Below are 18086 nucleotides of genomic sequence, written 5' to 3'. Positions count from 1 at the left end.
TCTCTCTCTCAATTCAATTCAATTTAAATTAAGGTGAAGTAAAACTAAATCGCGGCGAGTTGGTAAACTGGCGAGTTCTCCGGATACCGTGTGGATCAGAGTCAAGCTGGCTCTTTGAAGTCTCAGTTCAAGACTGTATTGAATTATCTTAACATCACGATTGTGTAGGCTACATCTCCATGACTACATTTGTAAGTAACCTCACAAGAACTGCAATGGTTTTAAATATGTTATTTATTTTTAGGAGAAGGAAATTGATTGCTAGTCATTCGTTGGCAATTTTTTTTTGCCAACGGCTGATTCGGTCTGGTTTATTAACCAGGCTAGATTGGAGGGTGACAACTGTGCTGTATAGGACTAGGAGGAGGGGTGTTTTGGTCATGTTCACTGGCAATAACAATCTGATTTTATAATATAAAACAACCCTATATTATTGGGGTTTTATGTATGGATGCCCATTTATTTGTGTTGTACTTGTACAACCTGTACCTACAGTGCAGTATGTGATAGTTTAGGTTATTCATAAGAGGGAATGTATGGAAGAGCTAATTTATAGCTAATTAGACTCTGGGCTGTTTTTCTTAGTTTTGCTGTATGGGACTGTTGGAGAGATTTTGCTACTGGTTGACCCTGCATAATATATATAAATACTATTGTCTGCATACCAGTATACTTAGATTATGAATAGTTCCCTACTGTAGGCAGACTGTTTCGGCTCCCCACTGTGTTCAATGTGTCTAGTGTAAGATTAACATAACATTTTGTTGCAATGATGCCACCCAGAGAAAAAGCCTATACATTTCAGATTATTTGAATGTCTCAGCAGGTATATTAGTACAGTATGCAGAAGAGTACTTGCAGGAGAGAAAGCAAAGTTACAGGTACCATTCTGGGATTGACTTGTTTTTGGACAATACTGTTCCATTCCTATAAGCACTTAATTATACAAATAAATAAATCATCTCTGTTCTGCTTTTCACGGCCACGTATTGAGGTCAGGTCACCACACCAAGTCATCAGTAAAAAATTGAAAGGTTTAATGGTTTTAATTGTAAAATTATGAATAACACAACATAGCTGACCACACTTTATGATTGACAAATTGCTCACATTGTAAACATAATATGTTTACTTGGGCTCTTGGATCATTCCCATAATACTCTCAACTTTAACATCATCCATTGACCACAGGATCATTTTTGGCCCAGGCCAAGGCCAGAACTACAAGTCACTGTGAACTCTGTGGGCACCTATCTATGTTGACCATAAGCATTGTTTTGATCCTTGTGAAAGAATGTTATTGGTCAAAGGGATGGAGGGATTGTGTAACTGTCCTTGCAGACAGGGCTGTGTGGTGTAAACTGCTGACACAGACTTCCTGTCAGGGTAGAGTCACATGAGGAGGTCATGCAGCCTCTCACTTTACAATGTAGCTGAGATCACAAACATTCAGAGGGATCTTCAGGGAGGTATGGGTTTCATTTGAACTCAATACAAAGACATTTTATTACGTTGTGAATCTCTTTTTGTGCTTCCTTGCTATTACTAAGATTCTACCCATGCAATGACATAATTGATGGTCTGTATTCCTGCTGCTCACTTCCTGATTTCTGCTAAATCATTTGAAAACCTCTATATTGAAAACCACTGGGTTCTGCTTTTGCTTTCCGGAATTAAAACAGAGAATCATCTCGGCCACAATGACTTTGAGGCCTTTCACGCAAGTGTGTGTCTATGAAAAGCAAACAGCCCCAAAAGAAAAGGACAAATGCAGCATCCAGTGCCTTGAGTGCTGTGAGCGGAATCTCTACATAGGAACGAAAGACTCAACGGTGCAACATCTGATCCTTCCCATCAGCACAAATGGAGACCTGGACCTCAGCCAGAACAGAACCAGGGAAGGCAGGGGGAGAAAACTAGGCTCGAGCAGCGTTCCAGTGACCAGGTTGAGAACGGTACCAGTTTTGAACCACCTGCTGGTTCTGTGGGACCGGTCGGTCAGCGCCCTCAACATGTTCTCCCTAGAGCCTGTTTCCAACCTGAAGAAGATCCAACACGTGTCATTATTTGAGGTGTGCAGGTCATCGCCCTCGGCCCACCGCTCGGTGTGCGTGGAGATGGTGACCACGTCCAGCAGGAGAAAAGTGGCCAGGATTCACGTGGTGGGGGTGGACAGGTGGGATGTGATGAAGGAGATTCAGCTCCTCCAGGACCCGGTGGCCCTGGCTGTGGACGGCACTAGTCTGTGCCTTGCAACAAACGACAGGTACCTGCTCCATGATTATGAGACTGAGAGCAGCACGGAGCTCTTCCCCCACAATCATAATAGGCAGAATGTCATCGTTGTCGTGGCGGAGAAGGGAGAATTCCTGCTGAATGGGCCTGGATCCTTAGGTAAGAGCTGTCAGAATGTTTACAGCACATGCTGCTGTGCTGTAGGGCTGTAAACACTTAAGCCCTATTTAATTTCTCTGCTACTTTAAAAAAGTTTGACAAAGGTTGACAAATCTTCACTTATAGGGGTCCCTGGCAGAAAATCTTTTCAAATCGAGGTCCGTGGCCAAATACATACATTTGGGGGTCCTTGACGTGAAAATATTTGTGAACTACTACTTGAGGCCATGCATCATTACCCTGTCCTAGCTCTGGTCCATAACCCTATGCCCTTTGCTGCCGTTGCATTAAGGCTATGGGACTATGTTTTACCTACTCACCAATACAAAGGCAGCTTGTGTTATTAGAGAGCCGGCTACTTTACCCCACCACACATATAAAATGCACTTTTTGGCCAGAAAGGGTTTTTTTTTTTCACCAGAAGAAAAATACTTTTAGTTCCACTGCGCCCTCTACCGATATTGCCAAGAGAAAATCTCATTGACCTTATGCACATGGCTGCCATCTTGCCAGCAAGGTGCTAACTAGGTGCAACTTCCCATTGACAGCTCATTCATCCAAACAGAAAAGTCTTATCTAATTGTATTAAACAACGTCAAACTCACCAACATTGCAGCTGTACGAAAAGCTTGAAATATCCTCTTTCTTTGTGTGAAAAGTGTTTGTTTCATAGAAATCCACTGTAGACATGTTATGAGCTACTTCCTGTCAAGAAATACCTTGCAGGTGATTTATTATATAGTTTGGAAGCGCTCGTTATCAGTAAAGCAACCTCCTGCTGCCTCCTGCATTATGTGCAAATTCAGGTGGTTCAAAAACAGGTGGCACGCATGGGCCATTGAGTGATATACAACGAGCACTTCCAAACTCCAAAATAAATAAATAAAAGAAAATAAATCTGTCCAAAAAGTGCATTTTATACATGTGGTGGGGGGATCACAAGCCGCCTTTGTATTGGTGAGTAGATAAAACATTCTATATATTTTCGCTACAGAGGACTGGTTGCATTTCATGCGAGCACAGGAAGAGAAGAGTAACATAGCTCTAATCTAATGAAGGCATTAGAGCCATGGACAAGAGCTAACTCTTGTCTCATTTTTGATGTATTGTGAATTACGCCTCATAACATCACATACTGTATATCCATCTGGCTAGGGGGTATTAGTTTTGTAGATATATCATTCCTCTGTCCTCTTCCCTCAGGGATGTTTGTGATGGAGACGGGGATATGCCAGCGCCCTCCCCTCCCGTGGCCCGAGGAGGTACTGGCAGCGGGAGTGTGTTTTCCTTACATCCTGGCCCTGCAGCCCCAAGCTCTGTCTGTCTACAGCGTGTTGGATCAGCAGCTCAAACAGACTGTGTGTGTGAATGGGGCCACGGGCCTACGCACTACGTCAGGTACACTGGCACTGCTGCCACCTGCTAGGACTGGTGGAAGGGCACTGTGTTCAGCTTCCCTTCTACTCTGATTCTGACTGCCTAATATATTCTTATCTGTGACAATGTTGCTTGCCAAAAATAACAATTCTTTGTATAACCCATTAAGGCCTGGTGCAGGTGCTAAATCAGTAGCAAGACTTTCAAGATCTTTCAATTAAAAGAAATAGCAGATGTACAAGCTCTGTGAGCTTGTACAGTATATCTGCTAATTTTGAGTAGCCTACACAAAAATCTAAATTAACACGGATGCTTTTTCAGTTAAGTATCGCCATTTTGCACCTACAGTACACACTACTGGACTTATCAAGGACTTTGTCAAGGAGTTTGGAATCTTATACAGTATATTACATAATCATGGCAGACTGCAAAACCAACCAACTGCCAAATGTGTATGTATTAATGCATTTTGTTTGTTTCCTTAATTAAGCAGGTTTTGTTTATGTCCAAAATATCTTATCTCCCTTTCTGTCTCAGATGGTGTGTTGGTGTTCACAGACAGGGCCATATTCAACCTGTCTCTAGTGCCCTTAGAGGAGCAGATACAGGTTCTGGTAAAACATGAGAGGGTGGAGGAGGCCTTGGTGTTGCTGGATGGAGTTCAAAACCATCTTCTACCAGACTCATACAAGGTAGAATGCAGTGCATCTGCTGGGGTCTTTCATTGAATCATTGCATAATGCTGTCTGAAAAGTGAAAACGTAGTGTATCAATTTACTACGTAGTACATATACCTCATATAAATAAATGAAAAGATGCACAGCAGGGAGTAAATGTGAAAACTAGGTCTCAAACAAAGTACAAACATTCATTTTAATGTACTTCCTCCCAGGGGTTGTTAAAATAAAATTCTATGGGGAAACTAGATGAAGCATTAATCTCCCATTTCCCTTGCCTGCCTCAACAGAAAATAGGGACACGCACGCACGCACACACACACACACACACACACACACACACACACACACACACACACACACACACACACACACACACACACACACACACACACACACACACACACTATGCACCATCAGATGCTGCTATAGTTACACCATCTCAGACGTGTGCGCTTTAGTGTGACCGTAAGCTCTGATGTGTTGATAATATGCACATTTGACTAAAACTGTCTTACATTGCTTTGCAACGTAGCCTACATAATATCATATTGACATTCCATCTCTGTAGGATACAATTATATACTGTATGATGAGCAGGTGGAATACGGTATATGCCGGTATTTCGTATATGCTGAGTTTGGTAGGTGTATTATTCTCTGATATGGCGAGTACATCTGAGAACAACAGATGGTGTTTGAGATTTGCAGCAATCTGTGAGGTGGTAAAGGTTACGGGTCAGAGGCTGAGCTGAGGACACTTGAATTAAAATACTCATGACTCATTATTCATTCATTATGATTTGTCTGCGCAGTAAAAGCTTTTTTGATGTAGCATTTGGATTGCCAGGATCAGAAGTATTGCCCTTGAGATTTAAACTCAGCCACAAACGCTTGTGTCCTCTCAATTTGGGTTCAAATATTCATGCTTTAAAAAAATATATATATAATATACTTTTTCTAAATGTGTCCATTCAGAGAAAATGTTTTCACTTGGCAGGAGCTACATAAGATGATCACTTGCATGGCTGGATTTGCTCAGTTTTACCAGGAGGCTTTCTCAGAAGCCAGGGATCTATTCATGTAAGAGTACAATCCTTGTGCATGCATGTCATTCTGTAATATCTGTTTCACATTCAAGTCCCCAAACACACTGTGGTTTAGTCATTTTCTTTTACGGAATGACAGTTCATACAAATAACCATCTTGAATACTATATCAATGCCAAGTATTAACACAGATGAAAACAAACTAATTGCATTTTGAGCAGTAAAGGTGAGCTGGACCCCAGAGAAATCATTAGCCTCTACCCAGGCATGGAGTCAAGTCTTTGTGAAGCATTTCAGTCCCAGCTGGTCCGATGGAGCAAAGCCAGGGACCTCCACATGCTAAGACAAGAGGACGGTACCACATTTCATCATTACCTGGGTTTCCTCTGTGATTTTCTCGAGGCGGTTAGAGGGACAGAGCAGGGCCTACTGTGCAGAGAGGAGGTGGATTGCGCCCTCGTGTGGCTATACACAGAGCACGGAGACAATGAGAACCTGGGGGAATTTGTGGCATTGCCCAATGCTTGTAGGCTGGACTACTGCGTTCCTGTTCTAGAACAGCATAAGAGGTCAGAATAAAGTCACAAATTGCTTATTTGTAATACTGAGCTTTAAATGCGCTTCTCGAGGGACAGAGAGGTTTTCTTTCAATGAAGAGGTTCCTTTTAATGTAATCATAGGCTAAATAAGATTTATCCAGCAAAAGTTGTGTATATGATTCCAGTCATTTGTGTGACTTTTGATGGAACTATTTTCTCATTTCCAGATTTTTTGTTCTAGGCTTACTCTATCAGAGCCACAGGCAGCAAGCCAATGCAATCAAGGTAACCTCCCAGTCAAGATTATTTTTCTAGCGTTCTTTGACTCTAAGAACATAACAAATGTACTGTATATTGTAGTATTAAAACGTAAAATACTGTATGTTGTGTTGTGTTGTGTAGTTAATATATCTCTGCTATATTCCTACAGACTTGGGCAAAGATTGCAGATGGCCACTATGATGACAACACATGTGCACATGTATATGAGCACATAGTGTATACTCTCAGTCAAATCAAAGACAGAGATGTGGTGTGGATGTTTGCAGAATGGGCACTGCAGAGAAACCAAGAGGTGGTTCAGTTGATTTTTTCCTGAGTTTGACTGCAGGGGGCAGAGTTTCACAATATAACTTGATGGACAATCTAAGAACTGAATGAAATGTAATCTACCAACACTTTATCAATCAGATGTGGAAAAGCTAAACACAAATGACAGTTTAATTTGTCAGTCAGTTATGTATTGTTAAACATTACCTGATTTTCCTTTAACAAAAAAAGCTAGGAGCTCAGATTTTCACCAGGCGTCATCCAGATGATCAAGACACATTTGAGAGAGAAGACATCCTCACGTTCCTGGAGGCCTACCCACTGGCAATGATGCTGTATCTGGAGTTCTTGATTCACGACTTGAACAGTGAGGTTAGTAACGTACAGCTCCATTCACTATGGGCTCATATCAATCTATTGTCAAAATGGACTTATCAACAATACAGTACACTGACTAACGTACAAATTACTGTATACCCTGATCTGCCCCAAGGAGGAAAGACATCACAACATTTTGGCCCTGGCATATGTCACCCAGATATCTCAAGTCATCCATAAGGAAGATTCAGATTCTGGGGCAACCAGAGAGAAACTACAGCAGCTGCTATGGAACTCATTATTCTATGATGTTTCTACTATATATGGTTTGTGAACATAGTACCAAACGTTGTACCTGAATTATGAAAGAGATTCTCCCTTTGGAAGGTCAAACTTTACAGCCTGGATTATGTGTAAGTTTTACAGGTTGAATAATACAATGATGAGTAGCTTGCAAGCTAGTTTATAGTCGAGTGACTTACCTGCACGCACCACTATGTGGGTTATGTGTATGTATGTAACTATGACATGTCAGGCAGCTGACCAATTTGGCGCTTATTTAAGCTCCACTCTTCCACTATTGCTCCTCTTGCTGTCACATACAACTGCACCTCTTTGCCACCTCCACCTGGAGGCTCTGTTTCCCTTGTTCTTGAATGAATGAGTATGGAAGATGGGAACACAGCATTTTGGTAATTGAGCCCTTCATATCGTCTCTCATCACAGAGCAAATAGAACCAACAGCTCTTCACATGGAGAAAGCCATCCTTCTGGGTAAGGCAGGTGAACATTCACTGGCTCTCCAGATCCTAGTTGATCAGGAGAGAGACCCCCAGGCTGCAGAGGTCTACTGCCACAGGATTGCCCAGGGCCAGAGTACAGAATGCAGACAGACCCTGCTGCTCACCCTGCTCAACATTTACCTGAGTGCCGTGGACATGGCCTCTGCTGCTGTAGATCTGCTGAACAACAACTCTCAGGTCTTTGCCCCAGAGACGGTCATCCAGTTCCTGCCTGACTCCTGGTCAGTCCAGCTGGTCTCACAGTTCCTTCTGGGGTCCCTCAGGGAGACCTTCCACAAGAGAAGGATGGGAGGAGTGCAGAGGGGTTTGGCCCAAGCCGAGCTTCTCAGATACAAAGCCATTTGGGTACGTTTTTATTATTTCCCCCCACTTCTCCTGCTGTATTGTTGTTCCCTGTTTCTGAACACGTTGTCACTTCCCATCTCCCCTTCAGACTCAGGCCTCCAAAACGATGGTGAGAGTGGACAAGGGTCATGTGTGTACGGTGTGTCAGAAGCACATCATGGAGCCACAGTTTGTCTGTAGCCTGAAGGGAGAGCTGATCCACAAAAATTGCAGTGGCTGCACAAAGTCATAGAGACTGAAGGACCAACGACTGATTGTGTGTGTGTGTGTGTGTGTGTGTGTGTGTGTGTGTGTGTGTGTGTGTGTGTGCGTGTGTGTGTGTGTGTGTGTGTGTGTGTGTGTGTGTGTGTGTGTGTGTGTGTGTGTGTGTGTGTGTCAACGTCATTGAACATTGTGAGTCATGTCTATATTTGGCCAGATAAGTGCTACTTAACCAATAATTATACCACATTAAAGCACATCATCCATGCACATGCAGTACAAAGACTCAATTCACAGGCTGTGGACTAGACACGTTCCTTAATTGGAAAAAGAAAATATATTGTGTAAATAACTGGTTTCGAAAAACAGAAAAGCAAGCGATGCACTTTTTTCAGGGCGGCATGTCTGAGCCATTTCCTTGAGCACTGTATAGAGACAGCAGTGGCTATAAAGTGAACATGTGTGGGGGACACTCGGGGGCAACGATGAGCCGTGGGTTTTTATATGGAAACCACCACTGGTCAACCTGCGGACCAGAGGGAATTTGACCATCCTCCCTCGCTGTATATGCACCCCTACCATCATGGTTTCCACCGACTATGTATATTTGTACGCATGGGGATGAAAATAGAACATCAGTGTCAACAACCTAGTACACGTGAGCGACTTGTATTCAGCCGCCGCTTGATGTATTAATATAAATCTACGACTTAAAAGAAATCACAATTACAGGCTTAAATGAAGAGTAAATATGTTGATGAAGTGCAAATTATTACAAGAGTTTCATATGCACCACCATGGTTTAGTTCATTTCTCTTATAAATTGATTTTTTGTCTTCTAAATCACACAAAATAACATGTCTGTATGTGTATATGAATTTCCTCTGACATGTCACCCACATTTTTCCTTATCATTATGGAACCTCACAGAAGTGTACAGCAAATAATAACACACCACCCCAGTCGATTCAGAAGTACTGTATGGAAATGCTGTTGTAAATAAACTTAAACACATGTAATTAGGTCAGATGTAGGGACACCAGACACAAGATGTATTTGTCTATTTCTGTTTCAATTCAGTCATTAAGGCTAACCATAACTGCACGCAATTCTTTATGCTGATACTTTTTTGGAAGAGTTAAGGAGACGCCTTGGGAACTGGAACAGTAGACTGAGTTGTGTATCAGGCTGCACTGCCTGTCTATGAGTGCAAGTGTTTTTGGCCTGGAGTGAGTGAATTATTGTGCTCTAGACATGCAGTGAATTATAGCCAACCTGTTGCTCACCTGACCTTACTTGTATGCATGAGCCTGGTCAGAAGATTTATTTTAAGACTTGAACATATAACTGCTATACAAAGCATTGTGAGAATATCAAATTGTTTATAGAAGATATTCAGGTAAAACAGCACAATAAAGACTACTGTGTAGCTTGTAACCTTGTAACGTGACTAATCAATGACTTTGTACAATTATTCTGAAAGTGAGCTCTTCATATGGTTATACTTGGAAACAATGTCTGTGACAGAGAGAAAAATACAGTACACTGCTCTCACCTTTCTTCTGTATCATTTTATACTTTCTACTTTGAATGAGTTCCCTCAGGGTCTGCCATCACACCAAAAACCTGTCTATTAACACTGAGGATTTTACTGTGTGTGCTGACTTGTGATGGCTTGGAGCTCTGTGAGTGGCTAAATGCTGGGCCGTGCCTGATGACCCTTGACCACTGGGTGGACCCGGCATTGGGTAGAATCACATCCACACTGCCCTCCCCTAGCAGATGTCCCCATGGCAGGCTAATGTTGTTTTGAACACTTGTGGCCTTAACAGCCCCCAAAAATGTTTTCTTCTCATCTTTGATGTTGACCAGCCGCAAACAGAAACTCAAATAGAAACAAAACACGTGCCGATGGTTTCTCATGGTCAAATGTGGAAGCAGCTACTGTAATGTACAGTAACTACCATCTCAAGATATTTACGTAATTTAAATTTTAGGAAATCCTAAATTGAATTTGTCACTGAGCCAGGTTAATGGCAATATGCACAGGATAAACATAGACTCAGACATTCGCTATGTATCAGTTTTCCTAATTTTGTATAGACATGTACTGCCTATGAAGTAGAAATCTGCAGCAGAAAAAGCCATCAGGTTCTGCACATTATGAGAATGTCATGCTCTTGCAATCTGGTGTTCTGTGAGTGGGTAGGCTTGGTCCAGGCTGGCGAACAGCTTCCCTGGAGCCTTAGATCTCTGTAGGACTCTAGCCAGATGGCCATTTCACACATGAGGGAATGGGATGGATGCAAACATCAACAGTTATGGAAGAAAGTATGGTGGGTATCCAGACATTGGTCTCCCATTATAAATATCCACAACACCACAGGCTCAGCGGAAGAACATTTTCTTCTTGCACTTGTCTAAATTTAAAATGAAGTCGGCTGTCTGGATTGCAGAATGTTACTGTTTACATGTGAATGCTATAACAGTTTTAGAGTAGCAAGTGAAGACTTCTTGTCCTTGAGACAGTTGCACAGAGCTTGGCTGTCTGGTTTTCAGCTGAGACATTTCCTTGTGTTGTTTTTTGTTAAAAGTCACCTATTTTATACTGTGAAAAGAACATAATCACTTAAACCCATATACCGGTACATCATTGACCGACGTGATAATATGAGTCCCCCAGCGGTCTATCCTAGACCTAGCCCCTTTCGGTACCCTTGGTTAAGCTTTTCTGAAGTTTGGACGTCGCTTACTCTAGGGTCCCTAATCGGTTATTCCACTCTCCATGGGATGCAGATGTACATACCCTCCGTTCAAAGGTGTTTCAAAGATGCATAACGCGGCTATAGGAGACAACGGAAACGTGGGAGAAACTGCATTAACCGCCGATGCCGTTAAGTATTTTTTTTTAAGTTTTGGCTTCTCTGAAATTCTCTCTCCTCTCTCTTCCTTGACTTCCTTATTGACTTCCCCTTGTACCACCTGCCGCACCAGGGCAGGGTCGTCGGTGCGAGTACATCTGCATCCCATGGAGAGTGGAATAACCGATTAGGGACCCTAGGGCAGGGATACTCAAATAGATTTACCTGTGGGCCACATTACAAAAATGGCAAGGGGCCAGGGGCCAGTAGATAAAATTACGACATTAATGATACTTGATAACTTCTCTCTTTCAATTGCTTTATTTTCGCAAAATGTATCAAAGTACAATGTGCATGCACACAATATGTAAATAAATAAATGTGTTACATTTTCTTGCATAAACACAAAGAGCTGTTTCCATAACTGCACAAATTATTGCACATAACATGAGTAGCTGTTATAATAACATAATAACATAACATGAGTAGCTCTTTGCCTGCCTGCCTGCCTGCCTGCCTGCCTGCCTGCCTGCCTGTCTGTCTGTCCATGAAAAAAAATGAGTAGTGATATGGCTGACTGAGTAAAATAAAACAATCTACCTGAAAATAGATAGCTATAAGTGAAGAGCAATTTCCGCCATTTCCGCAATTACCATTTCCGCAATTTCCATTTCCACCATTTCCGCAATTTCCATTTCCGCATTTCCGCAATTTCAATTTCCACCATTTCCGCAATTTCCGCAATTACAATTTCCGCAATTTCCATTTCCGCAATTTCCGCAATTTCCATTTCCAACTATTAATGGCAGCTAGGTTTCATCATTCAAATAAAATAGAATTCTGTCCGTTTAGCTATAAAATTATGTCAGGGAATAGGGATACACAGTATATGTCTTTCATTTGCATTGCATCTCCCCCCCCCCCCCAAGCTTTTATTTTCGTTCGAGTAATAGTACAACTCTAATAGTATTACTTATAATAATGTAATTAAAGATAACTTCATTCAGAATTATTTATTTTTATTTCATTTTCCAGATTTTTTTTTCTTCTTTTTTTTTAGATTTTCATTGGTGGGCCAGTCATAATGGTCCCGCGGGCCTGATGTGGCCCGCGGGCCTGAGGTTGAGTATCACTGCCCTAGGGTAAGCGATGTCCAAACTTGAGAAAAGCTTAATCGAGGGTTCCGAAACATACATAGCCTACATACATACATTTTCCCCTCTACACCAAATCAGTTCACTGCTTGCAGATCTGCTATATCAGGGATGGGCAACTTTGGCCACTATATTTCCACACTCACTCCAGAGGGCCACATTGCATATTACTTTTGTAGGAAAAATAGCCGATCTAACAAGCTCAAAACTGACAATAATAATATATCAGTATTCTGATATTAACCTGAGGGCCGCATTAAGTGATGGTGGGAGCCGCATGTGGCCCCCGGGCCACTAGTTGACCATGTATGTGCAATATCACTTAATGTTCACCCCAGAATAAGGACGACAAGTTTCATGTGGTTAATCTCTCATGTTTTATAGGTTAAAACTAAAAGTCCATATAGCAACCGGTGCTAAAAAAGAATGTCACAACTGTACAGTAATAGTGAGTTCACACGGGCAGATGTAAAAAATGCAGTCTACCATTATTGTCAATTGAAGCGACATGAAAATTCACAGCCACATGTAGCCGCTCAAAATTGACAACGATTGGTAGATTGCATCTTTGCGTCTGCCCGTGTGAACGCAACATAAGTGCTGTAATTCTGCAAAATGCAAGCTGTCACAGCATGATTTTCTTATTCCTGTAAGTTGTATGCACTGAATGGTATGTTACTGAAAGGGACAAATGAATGTTCTGACCACAGAATCTGCAATCAGCAGGTAGCTTGATGAGTAAAGCCCATTGAAAAAATAAATGCACAATGCTCTGCTGTGCATTGCCGATATTTATAGAGTCACAGCCACAAATTACTGCATCATGTCCCCTATGACGCATTTTTCAGTCTCTTAGTGGTTGCTGAGACAAGGGGAATCTCAATTTGCAGCCCTTTTTGGTAGCAATAATGGTAAGGTAGCGGAAAACCTAAAACGATTGAACTTTCTTTAATTTCTACTTTCCCTGGCAAAGCTAATGCTATAGCTGTAACAGAACATGTATGGGAATAAATAGCAGAAGAGGATGATCAAAACATATCTATTTTTTGACACTCATTTTCATGGCTTTCTAAAGTGCCACTGGTGGAAATGCGTAGGTGGACCCACTGGAGACACTACAGGGATGATAGTGACCACATACTGTAGTGTACACTCACCCAGTGATCTGGCACCAAGACATATGGCATAGACTAAGTCATAACACTAGAGGACTGATACTGTGTAGCTCATTGAGATCTATTTTATTCCCCTCTGTCCGTATGCCCAGGATCTGGGTACTTAAGATAGGTTTAATACATTGGAAAAATATTCTTAATTTGCCTCCAAATGATTGGCAGGATAAGGAGGTAGAGCTGACGTTGTCTGGGAATCTGAAGGTTCTCATTTCAATCTCTGCTCTACTTGACAGAAGTGCCTGTGAGCAAGACACAAGGAGCAGGTTGACACCCTGCATGGCTACGTTTGCTGTGTGTGTGTGTGTGTGTGTGTGTGTGTGTGTGTGTGTGTGTGTGTGTGTGTGTGTGTGTGTGTGTGAGGCCTCATTCATACTAAACACCAATCAAGCAGATGTTTGGTTGTTTTTTTGATCCACCACAATACTTTTCCAATGGGAGTCACATTGGTTTGATCAAACATTTGTGTTTGATGAGGGGGGAGGGACAGAACACCACCAGCAATCAGCAATCAAACACAAATGTTTGATCAAACCATGTGACTCCCATTGGAAAAGCATTGTGGTGGCCCAAAAAAACGACCAAACATTTGCTAGATTGGTGTTTGGTACGTGTGAATGCGACCTGTGTGTGTGTGTGTGTGTGTGTGTGTGTGTGTGTGTGTGTGTGTGTGTGTGTGTGAGAGAGAGAATGTCAGGCATACACTGTAAATGGCTAGAAAAGTAGTACATAGTCATACAGTAATGTCCATTATATTATCTGTGCAGTGCATGACAGTCAGTACACCTGACTGTCATGATCTGTGTCATTGTCTCCCTGCAGTCTGCTTGTGTTCCTTCTTTCTCTTATAGTGTTTTACTATACTATACTTATGTGTATACCCTTATATTATGGTGTATTTTGCCCTCCCTGCCTGCCCTGCTACTGCTACTAAGCAGTAGGACAGGTGACTTGTTGTATTTATGCATAGGTACTTTAAGGTGTATTATGGATGTTGTATTTGCTGGTTCAAAATGTAACATTGACGATGTGGTATCGAAGTGTAATTTTTATTTCTGCCTCTTGGCCAGTTCCCACTTGTAAAAGAGACGCAGTCTCAATGTGATTTTACTGGTTAAATAAAGGTTACATTTTTTTTTGTAGTAATGTTCTAGTGTCTCCTAGTTTCCTCTGTTGTTAACTTGTTGCTGCTGTCTGTCTTGTCTCACCAATCCTGGTTTGCCAATGTTTTGTTCCTGTATCCAATAGTTGTATTCCTGTGTTGATTGTCAGTTTAGTTCACCTGTGTCTAGTTAGTCCATGTCTATTTATACTCCCTGTGTTTTCAATTCTTGGCCAGTTTGTTGAATGTAGTCACTGTGCTCAGTCTGGTTATCCTTGTCGTTTCCTTCTATCCTTTTCTAAAGCTTGAGTTCCCAGTGGTAGTTTCCTAGTTATTACTTTGATTTTCTGTAAATAAATCCCCTTGCCTCTGTCCTGTACCATCCTGCCTCTGCTTCACTGTCTGCGCTTGGGTCCTAATTCACTCCTGCCTTACTTGCACCATGACACTGAAGGTCAGTGTCCCACTATCTTTTGAATCAATTTTCTTGTGTATCTCACTGAAATAACTAAAACAATGTAACATACATAATGTACACAGAAACTTTCAGTGACCTGAAATCAGAACAAAGAGTATAGGCAAGGAGCACACACACCAATAGTAAGGAGGTGCCCACAGATAAACTTGGACAGAGAAAGAGGTCGCACAGCTCGTAGTCACAATGCAAATGTACTTTATTTTAGTGTTCTTTGTTGTGACTGAGCTGTGCGACCTCTTTTCTCTGCCCAAGTGACCTGAAATCACATAATAAATATTCCTCAGCTACTTAAGTGACATTAGCTTAATGTTCTGTAGTCCACCTGGCTAATGGCACCATTTTAGATGAAGAATGAGTGTTTATAGAAAATGGAAAAATAAGCTGGTGAATGCAGGCGACCAACATGTTTTTGGCAGAAGCTTCAGTGATTACTTTTATCAGATCGAGAGCCTTACCATGCTCCAGGTGGAGAGTAATGTACCTTTCCCAGAGGGTTCATTTGTGGTTCTCCATCTGGGTCCTAAATCTGGAGACATATTTGATTTTCAAGTCCATCACCTATATATATATCTGTGGTTCATTTGAAATTCTGGAAGTAGATACAAACACTGCTGCTGACTAATGGAAAGCTGGGAAGATATTTGGTCTTAGTAAGGAATGTATCTCACAGCTGACCTTATATGCCAGCCTGTATATGCCTCAATGAGATTTATTGATCTCACCATTTACATAATGCAGCAGTTCTCAACCTATGGGCTTAATGTAGTCACTATTGCAAGTGGGCCCGACAAATAGCTGACAAAATACTATGATTCTAATGAGTATAACATTATTGTTTGATCTTTGCATCATGATAATCCATGTTGGTTTTAATATAGCGTAAATGAGTTCTGTTTGATAGTTAAAACAACACTCCTCCATGTTCGTTAATGATAGGACATCAATTCCGTTAATTCACCCTGATTTCTAGGATTTCTATATGGCACATCTTACTTTTCTGCATTTTGTGGCTGACAATAAGAGATGAGAATTCATCAAACTCCCGCAGACCATACTGCCACAGAAGATGGTTTTACAGTGAGTCCCGTGTGAAAGTAGCGTAATTAAAGCTCTGTCACCAGGAGGGACGTGTGTTCCTCACCACCAGATCTTGGCTCAACTCTAAGCTTTATCTATGAAACCGTGCCTCATATGGTGTTTGACATCACTGATTACAGAGCAAGCGCCGCCTTAAGTTACTGTTACTGTACCCTGAGAAAGTCAAGAACGTTCTGTAGGATCACACATAATTAGACATTTAGCGCCAATTGTAACCAAAGACGAACACACCCATCGCCACAATAGAGAGGCCAGGGAGTTAAAAATGTCCCAAAGCCCCCTGATATCAACCACTGGGGTTTGGCCTCCGCTATCTAGGAGTCAACCTGCAGTAACCCATACTGAAGGCAGCAGGGGGCCAATAAGTCCGACCAACACACATTTCACATGGCTTCACTCAGTCTCGCAAGAAATGCAAACATCTATGTACACGGTATTTCATGGCCAAAAAGTCCCCTGACCTATCATAAAGTTTTATATAGTGATCAAAGCAAGTCCTCAAACTACAGGCAAATTAGAGGTATATTGTATTTCAAGTATAGAATTACAATGCTATTTCTATAGATCGGATCGAGTATCTCTGAAAGGACATGTCAACGGCATTGCAAAATGCAAGCCTTTCATAAGCTCTGTCATGAAACATAACTATCATGGAGGGCGAAAGAATAGACGCATTCTCATCTGATGTGAGGCTGCACGACAACGCTGCACTTTGTGGTTTTACGCCCCTACACATACCCATACTTGAGAGTATTTCAGGAGTGTTTGGCCATAATGCTGCATCTAAAACGCTGCAAGGAACAATTCGTTAGACCAGCTGTTCTAAACCTTTGGGCCGGAGCCCACTGGCGGTTTGTAAGGATAAATACACTAAGATTTTAATGATAATATAACATTAATATTATAAATCACATGTTCTTCTTTGTAACTTGACCATGACGTCACGTCACCCTATAAAGTATGGCGAGGAGACGAAGAAGTGTGCCAGTCAGAGTCAGAAGAAGCAGTAGAAATCAATAATATAATAAAATTATATAACCCAGACCCCCACGTTCCAGACCCACAGGAACACCCTGCGTCAGGAACGGTTAAGAAGTGACCGAGTTACAGTGTGGAGTACTGTACTGTAGTGGCACACCCGAAATCACCATACAGTCAATGTGCGTGTGTGTTTGTGTGTGTGTTAGGTTGGTGAAAAATCAGGATGTATTAGGATGTTGATATTCATCAGCCAACACTCCCCACTCACAGGTAGTACCCCCCCCCCCAGAGAGGACGTATAGGGCCTTAGTCCTACTCCTCCTCCCAGCCCAAATCACACCTTGGAAAGCATGAGTGTCTATTTCAAACAAAGTGTTTTTTGACTGGGGGAGGTCATATTTTGACAGCATAATTTGACCCCCAGTATCAGGATGTATGTTGATATTCATTCATCAGCCAACACTCCCCACTCACAGGTAGTACTCACTCACTCACTAGGTGGTGAAAAACAACCATGCTGTTTTCGTGCTCAAACTCACCCAGCCACCCAGCAGTAGATTGGCTAGGCTGAAAACCAAAAAACAACTTGGTCCGCTCCTTTTTTTTCCACATATCCAATAAACAAGAGCCTGTAGACCTGCTATTTTGGCTGAATGTTCGGTTAAACTTCCTAAACTGGTGATGCTGAGGCTCTAATCTTCATAGTTCATAGTTTGATTTTCATCAAACTCTCATCAGCATCCCTCATTGGTGATTAATTTGCTCTGGCATGCTAAGTATGATTGATTGTTTGCTGAATGAGATATTCATTACATTTTCAACATTATAGAATAGACCTCGTGTTGCCACGGAAACGGTTGACAGCGTGACGTCAGGCCATGACGTCACCCTATAAAGTATGGTGAGACTAAGAAGTGTGCCAGTCAGAGTTAGAAGAAGAAGAAGTAGAAAGAAGATTAATAATATAATAAAACTAGAACTGCACTCTG

At 41.8% G+C, this 18086-nt stretch overlaps 1 protein-coding gene across 1 annotated transcript; it reads left to right on the top strand.

The window, feature by feature from the left end:
• Positions 1-1553: 1553 nt before the first annotated feature.
• Positions 1554-9695, top strand: LOC308329459 (transforming growth factor-beta receptor-associated protein 1). Its single transcript, XM_080783770.1, has 11 exons — positions 1554-2394; positions 3598-3792; positions 4309-4463; positions 5448-5530; positions 5718-6065; positions 6263-6320; positions 6466-6609; positions 6816-6956; positions 7078-7228; positions 7629-8050; positions 8139-9695. The coding sequence occupies exons 1-11, from the start codon at positions 1701-1703 to the stop codon at positions 8280-8282; spliced, it is 2535 nt and encodes an 844-aa protein (XP_080639896.1). The 5' UTR covers positions 1554-1700; the 3' UTR covers positions 8283-9695.
• The last annotated feature ends 8391 nt before the right edge of the window (positions 9696-18086 follow it).

The sequence above is a fragment of the Protomyctophum bolini genome (assembly GCF_963924005.1).
Source record: "Protomyctophum bolini genome assembly, chromosome: 15".
Classification (NCBI taxonomy): domain Eukaryota; kingdom Metazoa; phylum Chordata; class Actinopteri; order Myctophiformes; family Myctophidae; genus Protomyctophum; species Protomyctophum bolini.
Note: the sequence above shows the minus strand (reverse complement) of the source record. Positions and strands in the feature narration are given on the sequence as shown.

What these genes read in the sequence shown, in the direction of transcription:
- LOC308329459 (XM_080783770.1), top strand. Translation starts at nt 1,701, where the DNA reads ATGACTTTGAGGCCTTTCACGCAAGTGTGTGTCTATGAAAAGCAAACA. An exon ending in GTTCTAGAACAGCATAAGAG is followed by an intron (nt 6,066 to 6,262) that starts GTCAGAATAAAG and finishes TCTCATTTCCAG; the next exon opens with ATTTTTTGTTCTAGGCTTAC. An exon ending in TTCACGACTTGAACAGTGAG is followed by an intron (nt 6,957 to 7,077) that starts GTTAGTAACGTA and finishes ATCTGCCCCAAG; the next exon opens with GAGGAAAGACATCACAACAT.